We start from the raw sequence: 22,355 nt of genomic DNA, 5'->3' as shown, positions 1-22,355 counted from the left end.
ACTGACAACATGCATGATATAAGTCAGAGGCAGCAGCAGCTCCAGCAGGACTTTGGCCAGTTCTCCTCCCTGTTTGACACCTTCAGCACTCATTACTACAACATGCATCCTCCGCCGAGTGATCAGTGAGGCCTCTCCTTTCTGGCAATTGATGCCAAAGGGGGAGAGAAGTGGAAGAGAAGTTGTCTGGCGTTTCTTTCAGGGGGAGTTGGTGGTTCTATGTGGACATCAAGACCATGCATATGCATTTTACCTTTTCATGTCGCTTTAGTTTATGTCTTATGCATTTGGAACTTGGTTTGATCTATTAACTCTATGTCGTATGTCTGTGGACTATTATCTGTAATATTCTGTGGGATGAACTATGTTTTAGTTCAAATTACTCTGTGTGTGGTTAATCGAGATGTGATTATAATTGCTGCGCTCACTCTACGAATCATCTCTTGTATGCCTCGATAACCATGATTGTAGGAAAGTCTCCATCAAGCTCCAATATATTATGTGTGTTATATCTTCAACTTCAAATAATCCTGCACACACTTAGGGGGAGCCTTTCTTGCTTACTGAGTTTTTATTGGGATTTATCTATCTCTTGGACAGAACTTCAAATCAAGATAAGTCCTATGAAACTCATCTCCAAGATCTATCTTATACCTTAGGTATGAGAGAGATTTGGAGTAACTAAACTTCTCTTTAATATACTATGTGGTGTTGTCATCAATTACCAAAAAGGGGGAGATTGTGAATCATCTAGGCCCCTTTGGTAATGTTTTGGTAATTAATGACAACTACTTGTGGACTAACGATTCTTGGAGAAATAAGAATGCAGGGTTGGACCACATAGAACAGGAAATGTAGAAGAGTCATTCGCATTGGTTGTGGATCAGATGAAGGCAAAGGTATAATATAGGTTTTACTTTTGCCGGTCTTGAGGAGTTTAGAGAAGATACCTGACCGGATTAGTAGGCTAGATAGCCGTACTATTAAGAGGGGTCAATGACTTAGATCTGTGTAAAACTTAGTGCCTCATAGAGCATCAAGTAGTTGCATTTGCATGAGGACTAACAGCGCTTCACATTTCGCAAGTCAAAAGTTCTTTCAAAAGCATGTTTGAAATTGTGAAGTCTTGGTCGCGCGGACCGTCCGGCCGTTGGGGGCGGACCGTCCGCGATCCTCCAGAGGGTCCGAAGTCTGACCAGTTGTGTTGGCAATGTGTTCTATTGCACTACGGACCGTCCGGGCTTTAGGGCCGGACCGTCCGCAGTCCTGACCAGAGGAAGGGTGGCGTCGGGTCAGTCCCTGAATTATAGGCGGACGGTCCGCCTGTGAGGCGCGGACGGTCCGCATGTGTCTAACTCGTTTTTGGACAGGGACTGTGTGTTTGTATAGATTTGTACTACGGACGGTCCGGGGGTCCAGTCCGGACAGTACTGTCTCAGGTCGCGGACGGTCCGGGATTTATAGCCGGACGGTCCGCGTGTGTTAACTCCGTTTCATCCGAGGCTCGAGTGTTTGAAATTGCCAGGTCGCGGACGGTCCGGCCTTGAAGGGCGGACTGTCCGGACCCACCTTTTGAGTCTGCTCTGACATGTTTCAACGGTCATTATAGCCGTTATGGTGTACGGCGGACCGTCCGGCCCTAGGGCGCGGACGGTCCGCGTGTGCGCAGACCTGCCCCCTTTTGCACATAACGGTTGGTTTTAGATGGGGGACTATAAATAGAAGGGTAGCTCATGTGTGAGACCTCTCTTGGCCATTCCTTGCACACATTGAGCTCATTTGTGGTCCTCCAACTCACTCTCTCACACTCTTTGCTTGAGATTGCATTCTAGTGAGAGATTGAGGGTTCCTAGTGCATTTGCATCATTTGGTGATTCTTGAGGCACTAGGTGGTACACCGAGCAAGCGTCGTTGGCTTGTTACTCTTGGAGGTTGCCGCCTCCTAGACGGCTCGGGTGATTGTCTCCGTCGAGCTCTCCAAGAAGATTGTGGAGAAGCCGCGGTGTTGATTGTGAGGGGTTCGCGCCTACCTCGCCGGAGCGGCAAAGGTGACATTAGTGGAATCGAGGTATTGAGTGATTTCTTGTCCACTTGGCTCAAAGATCAAGTCGTGTCTTGATAGAGGAGCAAGTGAGAGCTTGAAGTCCACCTCAACGTGGATTAGGGGTGATCGGCAAATCACCGATACCACGGGATAAATTTCGGTGTCTATTCCTTCTCGCATTACTTATTGCCTTGCAATTGATTAGTGTTTTGCTTATTGTTCTTCAAGTATTCAATCTCCGTAGTTGTCTTTCATACATTGTTTACTTATTGACACTAGTAAATTTATTCCTCTTGTTGAATTGATTAAATTTACTTAGTATTGTTGTTTTTAGTCAAAACCGTCTATTCACCCCCCCTCTAGCCGGTGTCCTAGATCCTTCACCTTCTACAATATATCATGCTTTGAATACTTCCTTTGCTATTTGTAGAAAGGATAGGAAAATAGTTGCTAGGAAGTTAGGGGCAAAATGCAAGGGAGACAAAACTTGCATTTGGGTCCCTAAGGAGATTTGCACTAACCTTGTAGGACCCAACATAAGTTGGGTACCTAAGGCCCAAGCCTAAATTTGCCTTGCAGGTTTATGCATCCGGGGGTTCAAGCTGGATTATCGACAGCGGATGCACAAACCATATGACGGGGGAGAAGAAGATGTTCACCTCCTACGTCAAGAATAAAGATTCCCAAGATTCAATTATATTCGGTGATGGGAATCAAGGCAAGGTAAAAGGGTTAGGTAAAATTGCAATTTCTAATGAGCACTCTATATCTAATGTGTTTTTAGTAGAGTCTCTTGGATATAATTTGCTATCGGTTAGTCAATTATGCAATATGGGATATAACTGTCTATTCACAAATGTAGATGTGTCTATCTTTAGAAGAAGTGATGGTTCACTAGCTTTTAAGGGTGTATTAGACGGCAAACTTTATTTAGTTGATTTTGCAAAAGAAGAGGCCGGTCTAGATGCATGCTTAATAGCTAAGACTAGCATGGGCTGGCTGTGGCATCGCCGCTTAGCACATGTGGGGATGAAGAACCTTCACAAGCTTCTAAAGGGAGAACACGTAATAGGTTTGACTAACGTTCAATTCGAAAAAGATAGACCTTGTGCAGCTTGTCAAGCAGGTAAACAAGTGGGAGGAGCACATCACAGCAAGAATGTGATGACCACCTCAAGACCACTGGAGCTGCTGCATATGGACCTCTTCGGACCCGTCGCCTATCTGAGCATAGGAGGAAGTAAGTATGGTCTAGTTATTGTTGATGACTTTTCCCGCTTCACTTGGGTGTTCTTTTTGCAGGATAAGTCTGAAACCCAAGGGACCCTCAAGCGCTTCCTCAGGAGAGCTCAAAATGAGTTTGAGCTCAAAGTGAAGAAGATAAGGAGCGACAACGGGTCCGAGTTTAAGAACCTTCAAGTGGAGGAGTTCCTTGAAGAGGAAGGGGTCAAGCACGAGTTCTCCGCTCCCTACACACCACAGCAAAACGGTGTGGTAGAGAGGAAGAACAGGACGCTCATCGATATGGCGAGGACGATGCTAGGAGAGTTCAAGACCCCCGAGTGCTTTTGGACGGAAGCCGTGAACACGGCTTGCCACGCCATCAACAGGGTCTACCTTCATCGCCTCCTCAAGAAGACGTCGTATGAGCTACTAACCGGTAACAAACCCAATGTATCTTACTTTCGTGTATTTGGGAGCAAGTGCTACATTCTAGTGAAGAAGGGTAGAAATTCTAAGTTTGCTCCCAAAGCTGTAGAAGGGTTTTTGTTAGGTTATGACTCAAATACAAAGGCGTATAGAGTCTTCAACAAATCATCGGGTTTGGTTGAAGTCTCTAGCGACGTTGTATTTGATGAAACTAATGGCTCTCCAAGAGAGCAAGTTGTTGATTGTGATGATGTAGATGAAGAAGATGTTCCGACGGCCGCTATTCGAACCATGGCGATTGGAGAAGTTCGGCCACAGGAACAAGATGAACGAGATCAACCTTCTTCCTCAACAATGGTGCATCCCCCAACTCAAGACGATGAACAGGTTCATCAACAGGAGGCGTGTGATCAAGGGGGAGCACAAGATGAGCATGTGATGGAGGAAGAAGCGCAACCGGCACCTCCAACCCAAGTTCGAGCGATGATTCAAAGGGATCATCCCGTCGACCAAATTCTGGGAGATATTAGCAAGGGAGTAACTACTCGGTCTCGATTAGTTAATTTTTGTGAACATTACTCCTTTGTCTCTTCTATTGAGCCTTTCAGGGTAGAAGAGGCCTTGCTAGATTCGGACTAGGTGTTGGCCATGCAAGAGGAGCTCAACAACTTCAAAAGGAATGAAGTTTGGACGCTGGTGCCTCGTCCTAAGCAAAATGTTGTGGGAACCAAGTGGGTGTTCCGCAACAAACAAGACGAGCACGGAGTGGTGACAAGGAACAAGGCTCGACTTGTGGCAAAAGGTTATGCCCAAGTCGCAGGTTTGGACTTTGAGGAGACTTTTGCTCCCGTGGCTAGGCTAGAGTCCATTCGTATCTTGCTAGCATATGCCGCTCACCATTCTTTCAGGTTGTTTCAAATGGATGTGAAGAGCGCTTTCCTCAACGGGCCAATAAAGGAGGAGGTGTACGTGGAGCAACCCCCTGACTTCGAGGATGAACGGTACCCCGACCACGTGTGTAAGCTCTCTAAGGCGCTCTATGGACTTAAGCAAGCCCCAAGAGCATGGTATGAATGCCTTAGAGATTTCTTAATTGCTAATGCTTTCAAGGTTGGGAAAGCCGATCCAACTCTTTTTACTAAGACTTGTGAGGGAGATTTGTTTGTGTGCCAAATTTATGTCGATGACATAATATTTGGCTCTACTAATAAAAAGTCTTGTGAAGAGTTTAGCAGGGTGATGACGCAGAAATTCGAGATGTCAATGATGGGCGAGTTAAACTACTTCCTTGGGTTCCAAGTGAAGCAACTCAAGGATGGCACCTTCATCTCTCAAACGAAGTACACGCAAGATTTGCTAAAGCGGTTTGGGATGAAGGACGCCAAGCCCGCAAAGACTCCGATGGGAACCGACGGACACACCGACCTCAACAAAGGAGGTAAGTCCGTTGATCAAAAAGCATACCGGTCAATGATAGGGTCTTTACTTTATTTATGTGCTAGTAGACCGGATATTATGCTTAGCGTATGCATGTGTGCTAGATTTCAATCCGATCCTAAGGAGTGTCACTTAGTGGCGGTGAAGCGAATTCTTAAATATTTGGTTGCTACGCCTTGCTTCGGGCTCTGGTATCCAAAGGGGTCTACCTTTGACTTGATTGGATATTCAGATTCCGACTATGCTGGATGTAAGGTCGATAGGAAGAGTACATCGGGGACGTGCCAATTCTTAGGAAGGTCCCTGGTGTCATGGAATTCTAAGAAACAAACCTCTGTTGCCCTATCCACCGCTGAGGCCGAGTACGTTGCCGCAGGACAGTGTTGCGCGCAACTACTTTGGATGAGGCAAACCCTCTGGGACTTTGGCTACAATCTGAGCAAAGTCCCACTCCTATGTGATAATGAGAGTGCTATCCGCATGGCGGATAATCTTGTTGAGCACAGCCGCACAAAGCACATAGACATCCGGCATCACTTTTTGAGAGACCACCAGCAAAAGGGAGATATCGAAGTGTTTCATGTTAGCACCGAGAACCAGCTAGCCGATATCTTTACCAAGCCTCTAGATGAGAAGACCTTTTGCAGGTTGCGTAGTGAGCTAAATGTCTTAGATTCGCGGAACTTGGATTGAATTGTAGCATACATGTGTTTATGCCTTTGATCATGTTCATTCTGCATTTTTGTTGCTTATTATGGTGCTCGAGTTGTACAAACACTCCCTGGACCTCACCAGTCCATTGCAAAGTGATGCACATGTTTAGGGGGAGATGTATTACAACTTGACCCTTTGAGACTAACCATATGCTTGAGTTTGATGATTTAGTCTCGAAGATGGATTGAAAGGGAAAAAAGGTGGACTCGGACCATGAAAGACTTCCACTGCACTCCGATGAGAGGGTAACTTATTCCAAGTTCATCTTTAGACTCTTATTGCCTATTTGCTCTTAATTGAAGATTTTGGTGAGGCAATGGGGTTAAAGGGCCAAGATTGATCCCGTTTTGGTGCTTGATGCCAAAGGGGGAGAAAATAAAGGCCAAAGCAATAGATGGATCAGCTACCACTTGAGAAACTTTGAAAATAGTAGAATAGAGCTTTTGGTTTGTCAAAACTCTTGCATTGTCTCTTTTGTCAAAAGTTGGCCTCTTGTGGGGAGAAGTGTTAATTATGGGAAATAGGGGGAGTTTTTGAAATCTTTGATCAATCTCTTTTGGAATGACTCTCTTATGCTTCAACATGTGTGTTTGACTTAGAGATAGAGATTTGAGTTTGATTTGCAAAAACAAACCAAGTGGTGGCAAAGGATGATCCATATATGCCAAAATTGAATCAAAATAAACTTGAGTTTTTATTTGAAGTGATTTTGCACTTGTTCTAGTTGCTTTATGTTGTGTTGGCATAAATCACCAAAAAGGGGGAGATTGAAAGGGAAATGTGCCTTTGGGCCATTTCTAAGTATTTTGGTGATTGAGTGCCAACACAAGTGTTTAAATGTGAATCTATGCCCATGGGTGAACAAAGTGCAAATCAAGAGCAAAGGTATGTTTCTAAGTCTTAGTACATTGGTTTTGTGTACTAATATACTTGTCTAAGTATCAGAAACAGAAAGAAGAAGAAAAGAGAAGAGTTGGCTGTGTACAGCCAAGAGGCTGTTTCGGTCTGGGGCACCGGACTGTCCGGTGGTGCACCGGACAGTGTCCGGTGCGCCAGGCTGCCTCGAACGAAGTGGCCGCTCTCGGGAATTTGCCGACGGCGTACGGCTAAAATTCACCGGACTGTCCGGTGTGCACCGGACTGTTCGGTGAGCCAACGGTCGGCCGAGCCAACGGTCGGCCGCGGAATCTGCGCGCGACACGTGGCCTGGCCAACGGTCGGAAGGGGGCACCGGACTGTCCGGTGTGCACCGGACATGTCCGGTGCGCCAACGGCTCCCAGATCTGCAACGGTCGGCTGCGTTGTTTAAGGAAGGAAATCGGGCACCGGATAGTGTCCGGTGTGCACCGGACTGTCCGGTGCGCCCGACGACAGAAGGCAAGGATGGCCTTCCAGATTTGTTCTCAACGGCTCCTAGCTTCCTTGGGGCTATAAAAGGGACCCCTAGGCGCATGGAGGAATAGAACAAGCATTCCTACAACATTCCTAAGCACCAAGACATCGATCTCGCGCATTCGTTTCATTGTGATAGCATATAGAGCTCTTGTGGAGTTGTGAACTCTTTGAGTTGTGTTGCAAGCTCGTGTTGCTACTTGTGTGCATGTTGTTGCTCTGATCTTTTGAAGTCTTGTGTGCGTTGCTCATTCCCCCCCTTACTCCGTATTTCTTTGTGAATCTCAAGTGTAAGGGCGAGAGACTCCAAGTTGTGGAGATTCCTCGCAAACGGGATATTGAAAGGCAAAGCAAAACACCGTGGTATTCAAGTTGGTCTTTGGACCGCTTGAGAGGGGTTGATTGCAACCCTCGTCCGTTGGGACGCCACAACGTGGAGTAGGCAAGCGTTGGTCTTGGCCGAACCACGGGATAAACCACTGTGTCATCTCTGTGTTTGATCTCTTGTGGTATTGTGTTTTGTTGAGACTCATCTCTAGCCACTTGGCAATTATTGTGCTAACACTTAACAAGTTTTTGTGGCTATAAGTTTAAGTTTTACAGGATCACCTATTCACCCCCCCCCTCTAGGTGCTCTCAAGACCGTAGACTGTGTCTTCCTGGGTTATGCACATAACAGTGCAGCTTATAGATTTCTAGTGGTCCATTCCGAGACAAGCGAAATCGCTGTAAATGTAATAATGGAGTCTCGGGATGTGACATTCTTTGAGAGCATCTTCCCTATGCGGGATAAGGAAGTAGTAGCCCCAGATGGTCCATCTCGGACATATTCTCTGCCCTCGAGTGTCCATGACCAGACTCCAGATTTGGAGTTAAGGAGGAGTAAGAGACAAAGGACTGAAAAGTCTCTGGGTGATGATTATATTATTTATCTAGTGGATGAAGAACCACGCTCCCTCATAGAGGCATATACATCTCCGGATGCAGAGTACTGGAGGGAGGCTGTCCGTAGCGAGATGGATTCCATCATCTCGAACGGAACTTGGGAGATAACTGATCTCCCAGCTGGTTGCAAGCCTGTGGGCTGTAAATGGATCTTTAGGAGGAAGAGGAGACCTGATGGTACTATTGAAAAGTACAAGGCCCGTCTTGTGGCTAAGGGTTTTACTCAAAAGAAAGAGGAGGATTATTTTGATACTTATTCTTCGGTGGCTCGATTGCCCACAATCTGTGTGCTTTTAGCGCTGGCAGCTGCGTATAAACTTCTTGTTCATCAAATGGACGTAAAGACAGCATTCCTAAATGGAGAGCTGGAAGAGGAAATTTATATGCAGCAACCAGAAGGATTTGTGGTTAAAGGACAAGAAAGCAAAGTGTGTCGCTTGATTAAATCCTTATACGGTCTGAAGCAAGCTCCCAGACAATGGCATGAGAAGTTTAATAATACTCTGACCACTGCCGGGTTTTGTGTAAACGAAGCCGACAAGTGTGTGTATTATCGCTTCTCTGGGGGCAAAGGTGTCATCATGTGTTTATACGTTGATGACATATTGATATTTGGGACCGATTTGGAGGCTATCATGGAGACAAAATTATTCCTCTCCAAGAACTTTGATATGAAGGACTTGGGTGAAGCTGATGTTATACTGAACATCAAGCTAATAAAGGGTGAGGATGGGATTACTATGTCACAATCCCATTATGTGGAAAAGGTCCTGACTCGCTTTGGACATATGAACTGTAAACCAGTCACCACGCCCTATGATCCATCCTACACGCTCAGTAAATATGAAGGCGAGCCTGTGAACCAGCTACTATATTCGCAGATCATCGGATCTCTCATGTACCTGAGCAGTGCAACTAGACCAGATATCTCATATGCAGTATGCAGACTGGCTCGTTATTCGGCCAGTCCAGGAGATAGACACTGGGTAGCCTTGTACAGAGTGCTTCGGTATTTGAAGGGAGCGATGAATCTTGGTATTAAATATACCAGATTTCCGTCAGTACTTGAAGGATTCAGTGATGCAAACTGGATCTCTGACTCGGATCAAATGAAGTCTACAAGTGGCTATGTGTTCACTTTAGCTGGTGGGGCCGTGTCATGGAGATCGTCTAAACAATCAGTGTCGACACGTTCCACCAAGGAGGCTGAATTAGTTGCACTTGATTCAGCAACATTGAAGGCTGAATGGTTGAGAGACCTATTGTCAGACCTTCCAATGCTAGCAAAGCCGATACCGGCTGTCCTAGTATACTGTGACAACACTTCTGTGTTGCTGAAAGTGAACAGTAGAAAGGACAACCAAAAATCCTCGAGGCATATCAGAAGACGACTTGATTCATGTCGGCATGCTAGAGAGACGGGTGTAATAACCGTAGATTACATCAAGTCTGAAAGGAACCTTGCTGATCCTTTCACCAAAGGGCTGGCTCAAAAGCCAATCCAAGCAGCGTGCATGGGAATGGGACTCGTACCCTGTTAGCGGTTTCAACTGCGGATAACTGTCCTGTGTGACCGGAGATCCCGAGATCCAGGCTCCAGGAAACGAAGCACTGTGGAACCAAGAGCACAAAAGATAAAGAGTCTCATGAGCTGCTGTGCTCTGACTGTATGGCAGGTTGAGCGATATGCTCTTAATGAAGTCAATGCTATAAGCAGTGAAATTGTCCTACAGAATTTCCTTAACGATTTCACCTATATGAGCTGATTGTGGGGTCGCAGTCCAGGAGAGAATGGGGTTTTCTCTCTAGTGAGCTCATGAATAGATATTAAAGGGCATGACCGTAACGCCCTGCCCCGTAAGAGAAGCAGATAATCTGCCTAGTACTATGTGCCTTTTGTGCGAAGATTCTCACACTAGGGTTTGTGGATCAAGGCGTAGTCCTCCGCTTACTCGTGCAGGGTCGAAGTACACTGGGATAGGCTTTGGTTCAAACCTAACAAGTACCTCTGCCGAAAAGTAGTATATAAACAGTACGGGAGCTCAATGACATTGATAAGAAAATAAGAGTGAAAATGGTGGGGATTGCTGTTAATTGGGGGTTTTCCCTTTATTAAAAAAAAGAGGAGAAAGGGGGTCAGCCAGACTGGGCCGCTAGAAGGCCTTACAGCCGAGCAACCCAGCTGGTGACTTAACCTAGACGCAAAGGCTGTATCCCGAGAGGCAAGGAAAAAATAGGGGCAGAGAGCTGGGCGGCGGCGGTGGCTGAACGGATCTCTGTTTTCAGTGGCTTGCTCGGCCGTAGCTTTCGTCCTCTTCTTGCGCGACTAGCTCCTGCTCGGCTCCTTATAATGGGAGTTCGATTTCCTGACTTGGGATCGGTATATGCGATATTCCTTCTCCTCTCTCTCCCTGTTCACTGCTCCAGTTGAGAACTGGATCGATTGACTCGATCTCTGGCCTTCCTGTGGTGATTCTTGCTGGTTGTGATTGGAAGAAAGCTGTAGCTGGTGCTGCGCACGTGCAGCAACGGTTCCTTGTGCTTTTCTTCTGTGCTCTGACGCCTGTGTGGTGCTGTTCTCTGATCTTTGTCCACCGTGGCCTGGTGTTTGGGCTCCCTACTGCGTGGTGTTCCTCTTCTCGGGCTGGTGCCGTGGACGTCTCTCTCGGCTCCGGCAGCGGCTCTAGTATCTCCGTCAACCTCCCGCCGTGCAGGCCCGGACGTGGGCGGCGGAATTGGTTTTCTGGGACAGAACCTTGTGTTCGCTGAGCTGGTCTTCCCACGTAGATTTTCTACGTGCTGTGAGTTACCCATTACCTCACTTTATTTACTGTTTAATTTTGTGCAATCTGCTAGTATTAAATACTTGGGTGTGATTGCACTGTTGTGGGCGGATTTGTGTGCTCGATGATGATAGCGGTGTAGTGAGACAGCGTGACAGTCTGGGTTTTAGTGTATTATCATTTTCATCATTGATATTATTTGTGCCTAATTAAATCTCTCTTTGTTGAGGCTGTTTACCTGTGTTAAATTCTGTTAATTTATTTAGTACACAGCTCCTTTTTATCAGTGTTTATATTTGATTATTAGGCTTATTATATCTGATCTAAAACCCTTATTTGGTAAGATACGACTGTCACGTTAGTCGAGGATCTCTGATCACCTTTTAGCGTTGGAGGGCTGTTTATTACAGCAACCCGCTATTTTGAGAGCAATAGTTTAAAATAAACAATTATGTTTATTTGTTTAATCTGCCTTCTTCATCTGCGAGCCATGTTTAATTATGAAATGGACCTGTGTAGCTATTTTACATGTTTACATGTCTTAGAATTGCTACTGTTCATTGCTGCTATAATTTCATATGGTATTTATCTGAGTTATATGATTGTTTTATTTGGAATTAGAATATTTAATTTATTTAAATATGAAGGAAGCATGCCACTTATTTCTATAATATTACAACAGTCAGTCCTTCAATGAAGTCAAGAGAGATGGTATGTCAAGCCTGTGGGGGTAGTACTGGCAAGGGCTGTAAAATACCTGGGTACTCGACCCTCTTAGGTTTCGCCTGTTGGCAGATTGAGCAAGCTTGAACATATGCACGAACATCATACTTCATACCAGGCCAGTAAAACAGTTGTTTGAGGCGACTATATGTAGCTGGGATAGCCTGATGTTGTAATGCTGAGTCGTGCATGGCCTGAATAGCCTGATGTTGTAATGCTGAATTGCCCGCCAACCATATTCTACCTTTGTAGCGGATGCCACCTTGAAGCAATGTATAAGGACCTGCATCATCTGGTTTCAAAGATAAACTGGCCAGCAGTTGTTTAGTGGAAGGATCCTTATCATAGCCGTCGACCAACTCTTGCAACCAATTTGGCGTACATTGGGACACTGCCAAACATGACGCTGATGGTTGAGGCAACCGAGAAAGGGCATCAGCAGCAGCATTGTCCGAGCCCTTCCTATAAACAGTTTTATACTAAAGATCCACCAGATTGGTATAAACCTTCTGCGCCACAGCGTATATATGAAGTTGTCGTTCATTCAGTTGTCAGACTGATGTGGTCCGTGAAGATGACAAATTCGGCCAGCTGAAGGTAAGAACACCATTGATTGATAGCTAGCAAAATGGCCCATGCACCCTTTCTCATAGGTAGAAAGACCCTGGTTTTGGGTCCAAGAGCTCGGCTGAGGAATGCCAATGGGTGATCTTGTTGCATAAGAACAGCCCCGACACCGTACTAACAAACATCAGTATGTATATGCTGAATGTTTTGGAGAAATCCGGCAACGCTAGTACCGGTGCAGTAACTAGGGCGATATGAGAATGTCAAAGGCATGCTGATGGTTGACTGTCGAAATGAAACAATACGTTCTTCTTCGGAAGAGTGAAAAGAGGCCTACCGATCACCCCAAAGCTGCATACAAACTTGCGGTAGAAGCCTACCAAACCCAAGAAACTACGTAAGTCCTAACATTAGTAGGTTTTGGCCACTGCTCAATGACTTGGACTTTAGCAGGATCTGTTGAGACTTGAGACACCTTGGCCACTGATGAGATGCCTGAGGTAAGATATATGCTGCTTAGCAAAGTCACGTTTAGATAGCTTTACTTTCTAGTTATCACGCAATAATAGAGTCAAAACTTCAGCTAGGTGAGACAAGTGTGCTTCGAAAGAAAAACTAAGGCACACCGTCGGAGCACTGTTTTGTGTGTATCATTCATGGCTCCTAAGAAAGTGTTGGGTGCACCAGTTAAGCCAAAAGCCATGGCACGGAATTCATAATATCCAATATGTGTATGAAAAGTTGTTTTTATACTCTTCACCAGCCTTCAGTCGGATTTGATGGTACCCTGCCTTAAGGTCTAGCTTGCTGAACCACTAAGCATTGGATAACTCGTCCATCAATTGGTCAAACACCGGAACAGAATATTCACTCTTGAGAGTGAGACCATTTGAATACTGATAATCCACACAAAAAATGCCAAGTATTATCCTTTTTCTTTACCAACAAGACATATGAGGCAAATGAGCTATGACTCTTTTAGATGACACCTTGCATTAGCATGTCAGTTATCTGTTTTTCTATCTCATCTTTGAGTCGAGGAGGATATCGATAAGAATTAACAGTAAATGATTGAGCTCCATCAATCAATGGAATCATGTTATCACGAAGAGGTGGTAGACCATGAGGGTCCTCGAACAGAACAGAAAACCACTTCAGAATGGATTGCACTACACTGGGCAGGTTGGACTGTACATCATCCGAAATTGTATCAGATATCAATAGAAGCTCCACTAGCGTACTGGCTGGCACTTGAGAAAACATCCCATGGAGAGTAACAGTCTGTCCATTGTAAGGGATAGATAACCACTTTTGTGCCCAGTCCACTCTCATAGGACTAAAAGATTGAAGCCAATCCATAGCAACCACCATGTCATAGCAAGGCAAGGGTAAGAATACCATATCTGACAAGAACATGCAGTCCTGAATTTTCCATGGTGTCTGCACCACCTTGTGTTGACACTACAACAATTGTCCACTAGCCACACGAACATGTAACGAAGAAGGCCTCAAACTGTCTTCAGGAAACATATATCTGAATTTTTCATGTAAGAAAGTGTGGGAACTTCCACTGACAATCAAAATAAGAATCGGTTGTGACAAAAGTTGACAATGAAATTTGAGAGTACCAGAAACATCAGTACCTCCCCAAGCAGCCTGAGAAAGTGCCATAAACAATTGTTCTGGAGTAGTGTTAGGTGGTCGTTCATCAGGTGGTTCAGGTTCTTCAGACACCAATAACTCCCAAACTTCTTCCAGTGCGTGAAGATGAGCAGCAGCAGCACATTTGTGGCCATGAGTCCACTTGTCGGCACATTTCTCACAAAGGCCACAGGCACGCCGAAATCGACGCAACGCAGCCAACTTATCATCCGATGAAGAAGGCTTAGTGTGTTCAGACGTTTGATCCCATTTCGGTAGATTGGAGTTGTCTTATGCTCGATGAACACTCTGAGAGCTGGGTGCATTGCCACGACGCCAACGTCCTGACGCCAACACTTCCTCCTGTATCCAAAGCAAGAGCACACGCAATATCAAGTGTAGATGGTCGTTGAACCATAATAACAACTTTAACATCATCATGCAAACCATCAATGAAGTGCATCATATAATACAAGGGATCGACGTTGGCTTCATAAGCAGAAAGTTGATCAACAAGAATAGAAAATCGTTCCACATATTCAGTAGCAGTGCATGTCTAACGTATGTGAAACAACTTCCTAATCAAGGAGTTGTCTGATCACGGCCAAAGCGATCTTGAATTTGGGCGCAAAATTTAGACCACGACTAGAATCTGATGTGATGGCCTACTGATTGCAACCATCCCACAACAAGCCCTGAGAAGTCCATGGTGGCAACACGAATCCAGCGAGAGGAGTCTACGTTGTACATGTCAAAATAATTTTCGCAACATGTCTTCCACAACTATGGGTTGACCCCATCGAAAACCAGAAAATTCTGTCAGGGAGGGCTGTCGTAACCCCCTCGAGACCCATCCGGACCCGTCACCCTCAGGAAATTGCAGATTGTCATGGGGGAAGTCTCATGGAGCTTACCCTTGACCAGGTCATGAGTTTGGGACGAGATTCGACCAAACTCACACTCCCGGTGGTTGTGATCCATGTGGTGGCCATCTGGCCCGTCGACTCCACTGATTCCGACATATGGGCGCCTGAACACCGACCCCGATGAAGGAATGATTCCTGGCTTGGCGAAATCGGAGGCGAAGGTGTCGCGCTCCATGAATTTGTTCGCCCGGTTTAGCTCGAGGGAGAGATTGTCGAGGCGTTTCTCCACGTCCGGGCGCCAACCTTCAAATTGCGCCTGATCCATTTCGAGGGAAATGAACCGGGCATCCGCCTTCTGCTCGGATTCGTCGATCCGTCGCTCGAGATCATCACAACGCCCCAACATGCGTTAGTCAAGCGAGTATCCATCTGGTGCAGCTGATCGAGCTTCCTAGATCATCACAACGCCTTTCCTACGCTCCTCGTCGTTCCCTGCCGTTTGTGGCTACCTTCCCAGCTGGAACGCCGATGTCCTTTTCCGGTTGTCCCTCATATGTGCTCTCATCTTCGCGGTCTTCGGTCCTCTCCAACTCTGCGGGCTGCGGTTTTGCCTGCGCCTCTGCCTCCTAGAGACCTCACCCACACGGTTGTTGCCTGTTGCACCCGTCGGCAGGCTACCGCCGCTCTCTCGCCTTGGTGCCCGTAATCCCCCGCTAGACCCGGCAACCGCGTCGTCCGTGCTCGAGGAGGAACAAGCAAGCAGGCATCAGACACATCTTGGCAGCTAATTTCATTCTACTCAGTCTTGCAACATTATTTTTCAAGCATTCAACAGCAACTGACACTTTGATTTTGTGAACATGAACCATAGTCCGAAATCAAGTTTATTGGGTCCCTTACGAGTGTTTGGTTTGAGGAATAAGCCAGTCCATCGTCTTCTCACTGCTCACTTTTTTGTTTGATTTGTGGAATGAAATTAGTTGATCCATTACCGTCGTTTTCCTCGTAGTTAGTTAGTACTAACATGAGAAATAAGGTCATCCCACAAAATTTGAGTAATGAACTCATAATGCACCATATCATCTTTGACGTAGTAATTCCTCAAACCAAACACCCCCTTAGTGATCCGAGGCGTTGGTAGTTTGTGTTGCTGCTTAAACTTGGTACTCATTTCTTTGCAATTTTGTTTCTTTGGTAATGAAATTCGGGTTTCCTATTGTCGAAAGAAAAGAAGAGAGCCAATATATTCTGGTTAGAAATGTATGCTCAGAATTTATTTCAAGCGCGGTTTGAATGCATTAAATCTAATAATTAGTCGGCTAAAAAGTTATTAGTAGAATTAGACTATATTTGAATGCACTAGAGCTAATATTTAGTTGACTAAAAAATTGTTATTAACTAATTTTCTAAAAGTAACTAATAGTTAACTATTAGCTAGACTATTTGGATGTTTTCAGTTAATTTTAGCATTTAACAATTAGGCCCGGTGCATTCAAACATGTCCACTAAAGACATCCTAACAGTCTAGCTAATAGTTTAGCTATTAGCTACTTTTAGCAAATTAGCTAATAGTTAGCTAGATACTCCCTCTATCTCAAAATATAGTTCTTTCTAGTCATCTTTTTTATGTCCACATTCGAATGTACAATGATAAATACATACAAACTACATTTGTAGGTTAATTAATGAATGCATGTATAGTCTAAAACAAATTATATTTTAGGACGGATGGAGTATTTCTTAGTTAGCTAATTTTACTAGCGATTTTTTAGCCAACTATGTATAGGTCTAGTGTATTCAAACATCCTGTTTAGGCTGTTTGAATGTTGTAGCAAAATATTAGTAGCTAGTACTATTAGCTCCAGTCCATTTAAACTTGACCTTAGTTGTGTGTTCCCCATTTTATCTAAATTTAGATATTATTATGCACGTCGAGTTGGCATTGCTGCTGAAGGTGAAGACGGGAGCCTCGAATATAATGCACCATTCTCCCAAAGGACACGAAGGGGATTTTGAGCTATATGAGCAGCTGGGTGTCGAGGTCTTCCAGATCCACTCCACAATTGACGAGGCCCTCAGAGCCATCAACCTCAAGCTGTTCGACAAGATGCTGCAGCGGGCGATGGAATCCTTCGCCTCGGTCGGCGTGGCATCATGAAACTGCACAACGCTGACGAAGTTAAGGATGCGTTGTGATCTGCAGAAGGATCCCCACAGCATTCGTTCTCACCAAGAATGCTGAGTTTGTTGATGATATCACAGCATTTTATGATTTCTCAAGGCATATGAAGTCCAATGGATGTCACATAGTCAAACTGTCAGCAGCTGAATTATCAGCAAAACCTAGAGCTAGCTTGTAGTTGCTACAGGAGCCTATTGAGCAGCTACTATCCGATGTAGTGGTGAGCACAGCAATGAAGAATGGTTCTTGATGCATCGGCTGAGTGGTGCCCGATGAAATTAAGGATGTGTCAGTCAGAGATTTACAAATTGTTTGGTTCGCTACCTAACTTACTATATTTTGTGTAAGGTTGTTTTTTAAATTCGAACAACTAACTTTAGATAAAATATAACTCAGTTAACCACGAACCAAATAGACGCTTAAACTTAGCCCAGGCCTGTTGCGGCCATGGAATCGCCTCAATCATTTCCGGCGGAACCCTTTGTGCGTTATCGTCTCCTCTTCTTTACTGAAAAGTGAAAACAAAGCTTTTGCCTCGAGCCTTTTGTTTTTGCTAACATGTTGCTTTTTCCTTTTGATGGCTAAGTGTGCTGTTTGAAATGCATGAATTTCACAGAAGTTTTACATAAACCAATCCTGCAAATTTCGAAGGAAACCCGTCAACTCCTTCAGCAAGGTTAAAAAATCACGGCATAGTCGCTGTCGCTGTCGCTGTCGTATGCGGGCGTTTTGCAGTCAAGCCCCTGCATGCTACTGTGCAGGGCTGCAGGCGTCGCAGCACCGGCCCGAGTACTCCGCTGTCCGCTCCCACTCCACTCCGGCCCAGCTGCGTGCTGCTCCGGCACCGGCAGGCGGATAAGCCCAGCAGGTAAAGCAGGCAGGAGAGGAGGAGAGCTCAGCACTGCACGCGCGCTCCCCTCCCCTTCCCTTGCTGGCCAAATCGATCGGTCCCCTTCAGGCTCCAGGCTCCGGAGCTTGCTTTACTTCAGGTGAGATTACTTCCCCTCACCTCCGACATCGATTCCATTCCTTTCTTTTGTTCGCTAAGGATTCGGTTTAGCCACCAGGTAGAAACCTCTCCTCTCCGACTCCATTCATTTCATTTCACTTCACTTGCATCGATCTCTCCCCTCCTCTCGTGCTTCATCTTCATGCCGCATTTCCCGATCGATCGAGATCCGAACAAATTTGACGAGCTGCGTGTGCGTGTGCCTGCCTTGGGGAACTACTCCGTTCGTGGATACGTTACTGACATTCAGCTACCAGTATTATTCCGCTCCCTGAATGCTTCCTACTTCGTTCTTCTTGGCGAAGAACTGAAGATGATGAGTAGTCAAGGGCTGCCTTCATGATTTGCCCAACGACTCTGCGCAGGCTCTCTTCAGTTTACCAGATTTGGCGATAAGATGTTCGTATATTTATTTGAGCTCCGAATCTTCGTCTTTTTTGCACGCTTTTTTCTGGCAGCGAGAGTGTGGTTCGGCTGTAAATTAGGTCAGCGTGGTCACTGTAAAGCTGGACAGCTGGAAAAGGGCCGGCACCGTGAATTTACAAGAACAGCATCCTCTCTATGTGTGTTCATTATTTATTTTTCGGATTCCTGTTGCTTTCAGTAGATTCCATTCACAAAAGCCCCTGCACTTTTTTACCGACTGCGATTGTGATTGTGATTGCTAATCAATTTCAGTTCTAGGAGATTTTCAGTCCCGCGCAAGATTTTCTGAACTCTTTTTTCGCAACAATTTCGCTATCTGATTTGTTTCTTCCAGATTTGCGCGATTCCCCTTCCAAAAAGAACCAATCGGTTTGCTACTAGATCGGTGCGCGAGGCTAGACTTTTTCTGGGAATTCAACCGGCGAATGGGCAGGGACGGCGGCCGCGTGCGCATGAGCCGCGTATTGGCAACTGGGGATGAGCGCGGCATGGGCGAGGTAGCAGGCGTGGAGCGCGCCGCCTGCAAGCGCCCGCGCGGCGCGCTCGACGGCGGCGGGTCGGGGTCTGCGGCCGCGTGGCCGGCGTGCCGGGTGGCGCGCGCCGCGGCCGGCGGCAAGGACCGCCACAGTAAGGTGGTGACGGCGCGGGGGCTCCGGGACCGCCGCGTCCGCCTCTCGGTGCCCACGGCCATCCAGTTCTACGACATCCAGGACCGCCTCGGCGTCGACCAGCCCAGCAAGGCCATCGAGTGGCTCATCCGCGCCGCCGCCGCCGCCATCGACGGCCTCCCGTCGCTCGACTGCTCCTTCGTCTTCCCCCACGCCGCCGCATCTCCGCCGGGCGGCGCTGCCGACGACGCCGAGCTCAGCACCTCCGAGACCAGCAAGAGCTCCGTTCTCTCGCTTGCCAACGCCCCGGTTGACAACACCGCCGCTCACTCTCAGCAAGACAGTCACGCCTACAACAACAACGCCGCCGCCGGTGGTGGCGCGTTCGCCGACCTGATCCTGCACTGCTCCGCCAACAACAGCAGCAAGCCAGTGCAGCAGCAGCCGACGCTCGCTTACTACGCCACCCAGCCCCCGAACGCGCACTCCGCGTCGGCCATATCCTTCGAGACGATGCTGCCCCACTTCTCCTTCCTTCAGGAGCAGCCTCACCACGCAATCGCCTTCGACCGGGGCACACTTCAGTCCAATGCCGCCGTTGCTGCGCCGCTGTGGCCGACGTCTCAGCATGCGTGCCTGCTGCAGAGGTTCGCCGCTTCTCCAGCTGATGCCACCGGACTGCCGTCGTTCTTTCTTGGAAGCGGTGCTGCTGGTGCTTCTCCGGTGGTGCCGGCCAATGCAGAGCCGAGGCTTCAGCTCTGGGACTTCAAGCAGGAACGGAAGACCTGAACAGTGGCACCCAGAGCTTGGCGTTTCATAAGACTATTTCTCAGAGGTGAGATCTTGATTTCCTCCCCAAATCCGCATAATTTCGTCCTGAGCAGCATTAGCTTTTCCTTTAGAACTAGCAAAAGTACACAGCTCCTGAATATGACGAAATGGAAGAAGCTCCAACAAATTCAAAAAAATAAATACACGCGGATTAACATTGTGATCAAGAAAGAGAGTTTGAGGTTTTATAATGTTTTCTGAACTGGATGTATTGGATTTACAACCTTGCAGCAATACTATTCATGATCAGAGATAAAATCCAGCAGTGAGTTCACAAACACGACTTGAAAGTTAATCATGGGTGGAAAAAATGAATTCATCATTGAGATCAATTTGAATTGAATGATCTTCTTGGTTCTCGCTTCTAGCAATAGATTAAGGTGTATCTATTTATCCAGCATCCATCGACTCTCCCATTAGAATGAGCTGGTTAATGGTGCATGCATATTGTTTTTTGTGAGATAATGTGTTATAAAATCATGCTAGTCAAAAGACTACTAACGTCCTGACCTTCAGTTCATAGGGGCTATTTATTACTGTTATATTTCTAAGCTTATATTCACTAATTTGGAATTGTATTGCGAAGTTCAAGGCGTAGCTGAATACATTTGAGGAAATGAGGTAACCTTTTTAGAATGCATAAGCAGTTCAATGCTCTCAGTATATCGAAGTTTCATGAATGGTTTAATCATCTGCATTTCCATGCTTAAAAAAATTAGAACCAGATGCTGGAGCTAAAAAAAGTATATCATAGTCTAAAGAAGTTTCTTCTAAGTGATGTACAGAGAAATCCAGTGAATTCTGATACATATGCTTCAGTCTTGGTGTCCTGCATTGGTAACCATGCTTGGTGTAGGCGGTTTTCGATGCTTTTTTTTTGCTAACATGCAACGGACGTGTTTCATAAAGAGAAAAGAGTTAAAAATTCAAAACAAAGACTAAGAATGAACAATAAAACAAAGAACCTAAATGCCTAATAAATATGAGCTAAGCATGATCGGGTACTCCTAATAAGAGAGACACACTACACCTAGAGCCTACAGCTACAAGCAAGGTGGCTTGCCATTGGTATTAGCAATTAAGCAGATGGGTTCGACTAAGGGTAGAGTCTTTTTGGATTCCCTCCTCTAAACTTGGGAACATATCCTATGCAATCGTGCAATCAAACCATCCAAAACTTCCAATCTAGATCCAAAGTTTTCATATTGAAGAGATTGAATGTAAAATGGGTACTAAGTTTCTGGTGGAAGGGGTTTGAATTTTGATTGGATGCACTAGATCGCTTGATTGCACGCTTGCACCAATATGTTTGATTGCATAGGATATATTCTCTCTAAACTTAGAGCTAAATCTCTAAACAAGTGGTCTAAAGTTAGCTCTAAACTTTAGCCCACCTTACATTAGGGCGTCTCCAAATGGCTAGCTGGCTAGCTATTTGACTAACTAGATTCACTCTCTTTCCTACGTGGATAGAAAATGTAGGGAAAACGAGAATAGCTAGCGACGAGCAAATAGATAGGAGATATCATGTATTCCAAGAAACTGAGCGTGTTACGTGTGAAATCAAGTACTAGTGATGAGATAAATTACTATTTTTATCCTTCTCTCAGCTCCACATCAGCTAGCTATTTGAGACAACCATCGCGAACACGCCCTTAGACCTTTAGAGCTCAAAAGTAAGCTTTACTCCAAAGCTTTTAGAGCTCTATAGTCTAGAGGAGTGGATCTAAACAGGCCCTAAGCAAGCACAAGACAAGATATCCAAATTTGCACTACACAGTGACTATCCACCTTGCAGTTCTTTGCCGAACAACAGTTTCAATCTACACTCCTCGATCACATTATCGTATCTGCACTACGCAATGTCACTTGCTGGAAATGTTACATTGATATATTCATACCTGACGACGTTTTATCTAAATCCTGCCGGACATTGATTATCTGTGTTAGCTATCTCTCATTCCTTCCGCTGTCTTTCCTGGCCGACCCTCTTTTGCTGATGCATTTGTTGTTTTCGTTTCGTGATGATGATACAGTGTGTAGACTGCAACTGCGCCTGGGACTGAAGACCTGCAGAAACCAACGCATCAGCCGCATCTTTCATTCGTCAGTAGCTTCCGGGCTTGTCTGTGACATCTGCTGTGATGAGAAGCCATTCTTTTTTTTTTCTTTTATTTCTTCATGGGTTTTGTACTCTGGTATCTACATCCCACTCGGACAAAACGTGAAGGTTGACTTGGTTGGCTGATTGATTGTCACACGAATCTTCTTGACTGCCAGTGTCTCGGTATTGAATCTCACCCGTGCACCAAACGGAAGCCATGGTGTTTGCATATGAGGATTCTTAGCAGGATAAAATGTTGATTTAGCAATTAAGAGTCCAAACTAGAACTCCAGCATTCTTTTTCTGCCTTAACAAGTTAACATCACCCAAGTGATCCTCAACTCTGAATATCTGATGAACTTCTTCTGAACTTTATGTGCACCTAAGCTCTGAAATCTGAAAGTCCGACCGACGAACTCGTGTCTGCACGCTA

General features: G+C 45.8%; 1 protein-coding gene across 1 annotated transcript; it reads left to right on the top strand.

The window, feature by feature from the left end:
• Positions 1–17,720: 17,720 nt before the first annotated feature.
• Positions 17,721–22,097, top strand: LOC103633471 (transcription factor PCF8). The gene is made up of 3 exons (XM_008655165.4): positions 17,721–17,933; positions 18,714–19,822; positions 21,855–22,097. Exon 2 carries the CDS (start codon positions 18,805–18,807, stop codon positions 19,774–19,776), a length of 972 nt encoding a protein of 323 aa, XP_008653387.2. The 5' UTR covers positions 17,721–17,933; positions 18,714–18,804; the 3' UTR covers positions 19,777–19,822; positions 21,855–22,097.
• The last annotated feature ends 258 nt before the right edge of the window (positions 22,098–22,355 follow it).

This window comes from Zea mays, chromosome 7, assembly GCF_902167145.1.
Source record: "Zea mays cultivar B73 chromosome 7, Zm-B73-REFERENCE-NAM-5.0, whole genome shotgun sequence".
Lineage (NCBI taxonomy): Eukaryota > Viridiplantae > Streptophyta > Magnoliopsida > Poales > Poaceae > Zea > Zea mays.
This window is presented reverse-complemented; position numbering and strand designations above follow the sequence as displayed.

What these genes read in the sequence shown, in the direction of transcription:
- LOC103633471 (XM_008655165.4), top strand. Translation starts at nt 18,805, where the DNA reads ATGGGCAGGGACGGCGGCCGCGTGCGCATGAGCCGCGTATTGGCAACT.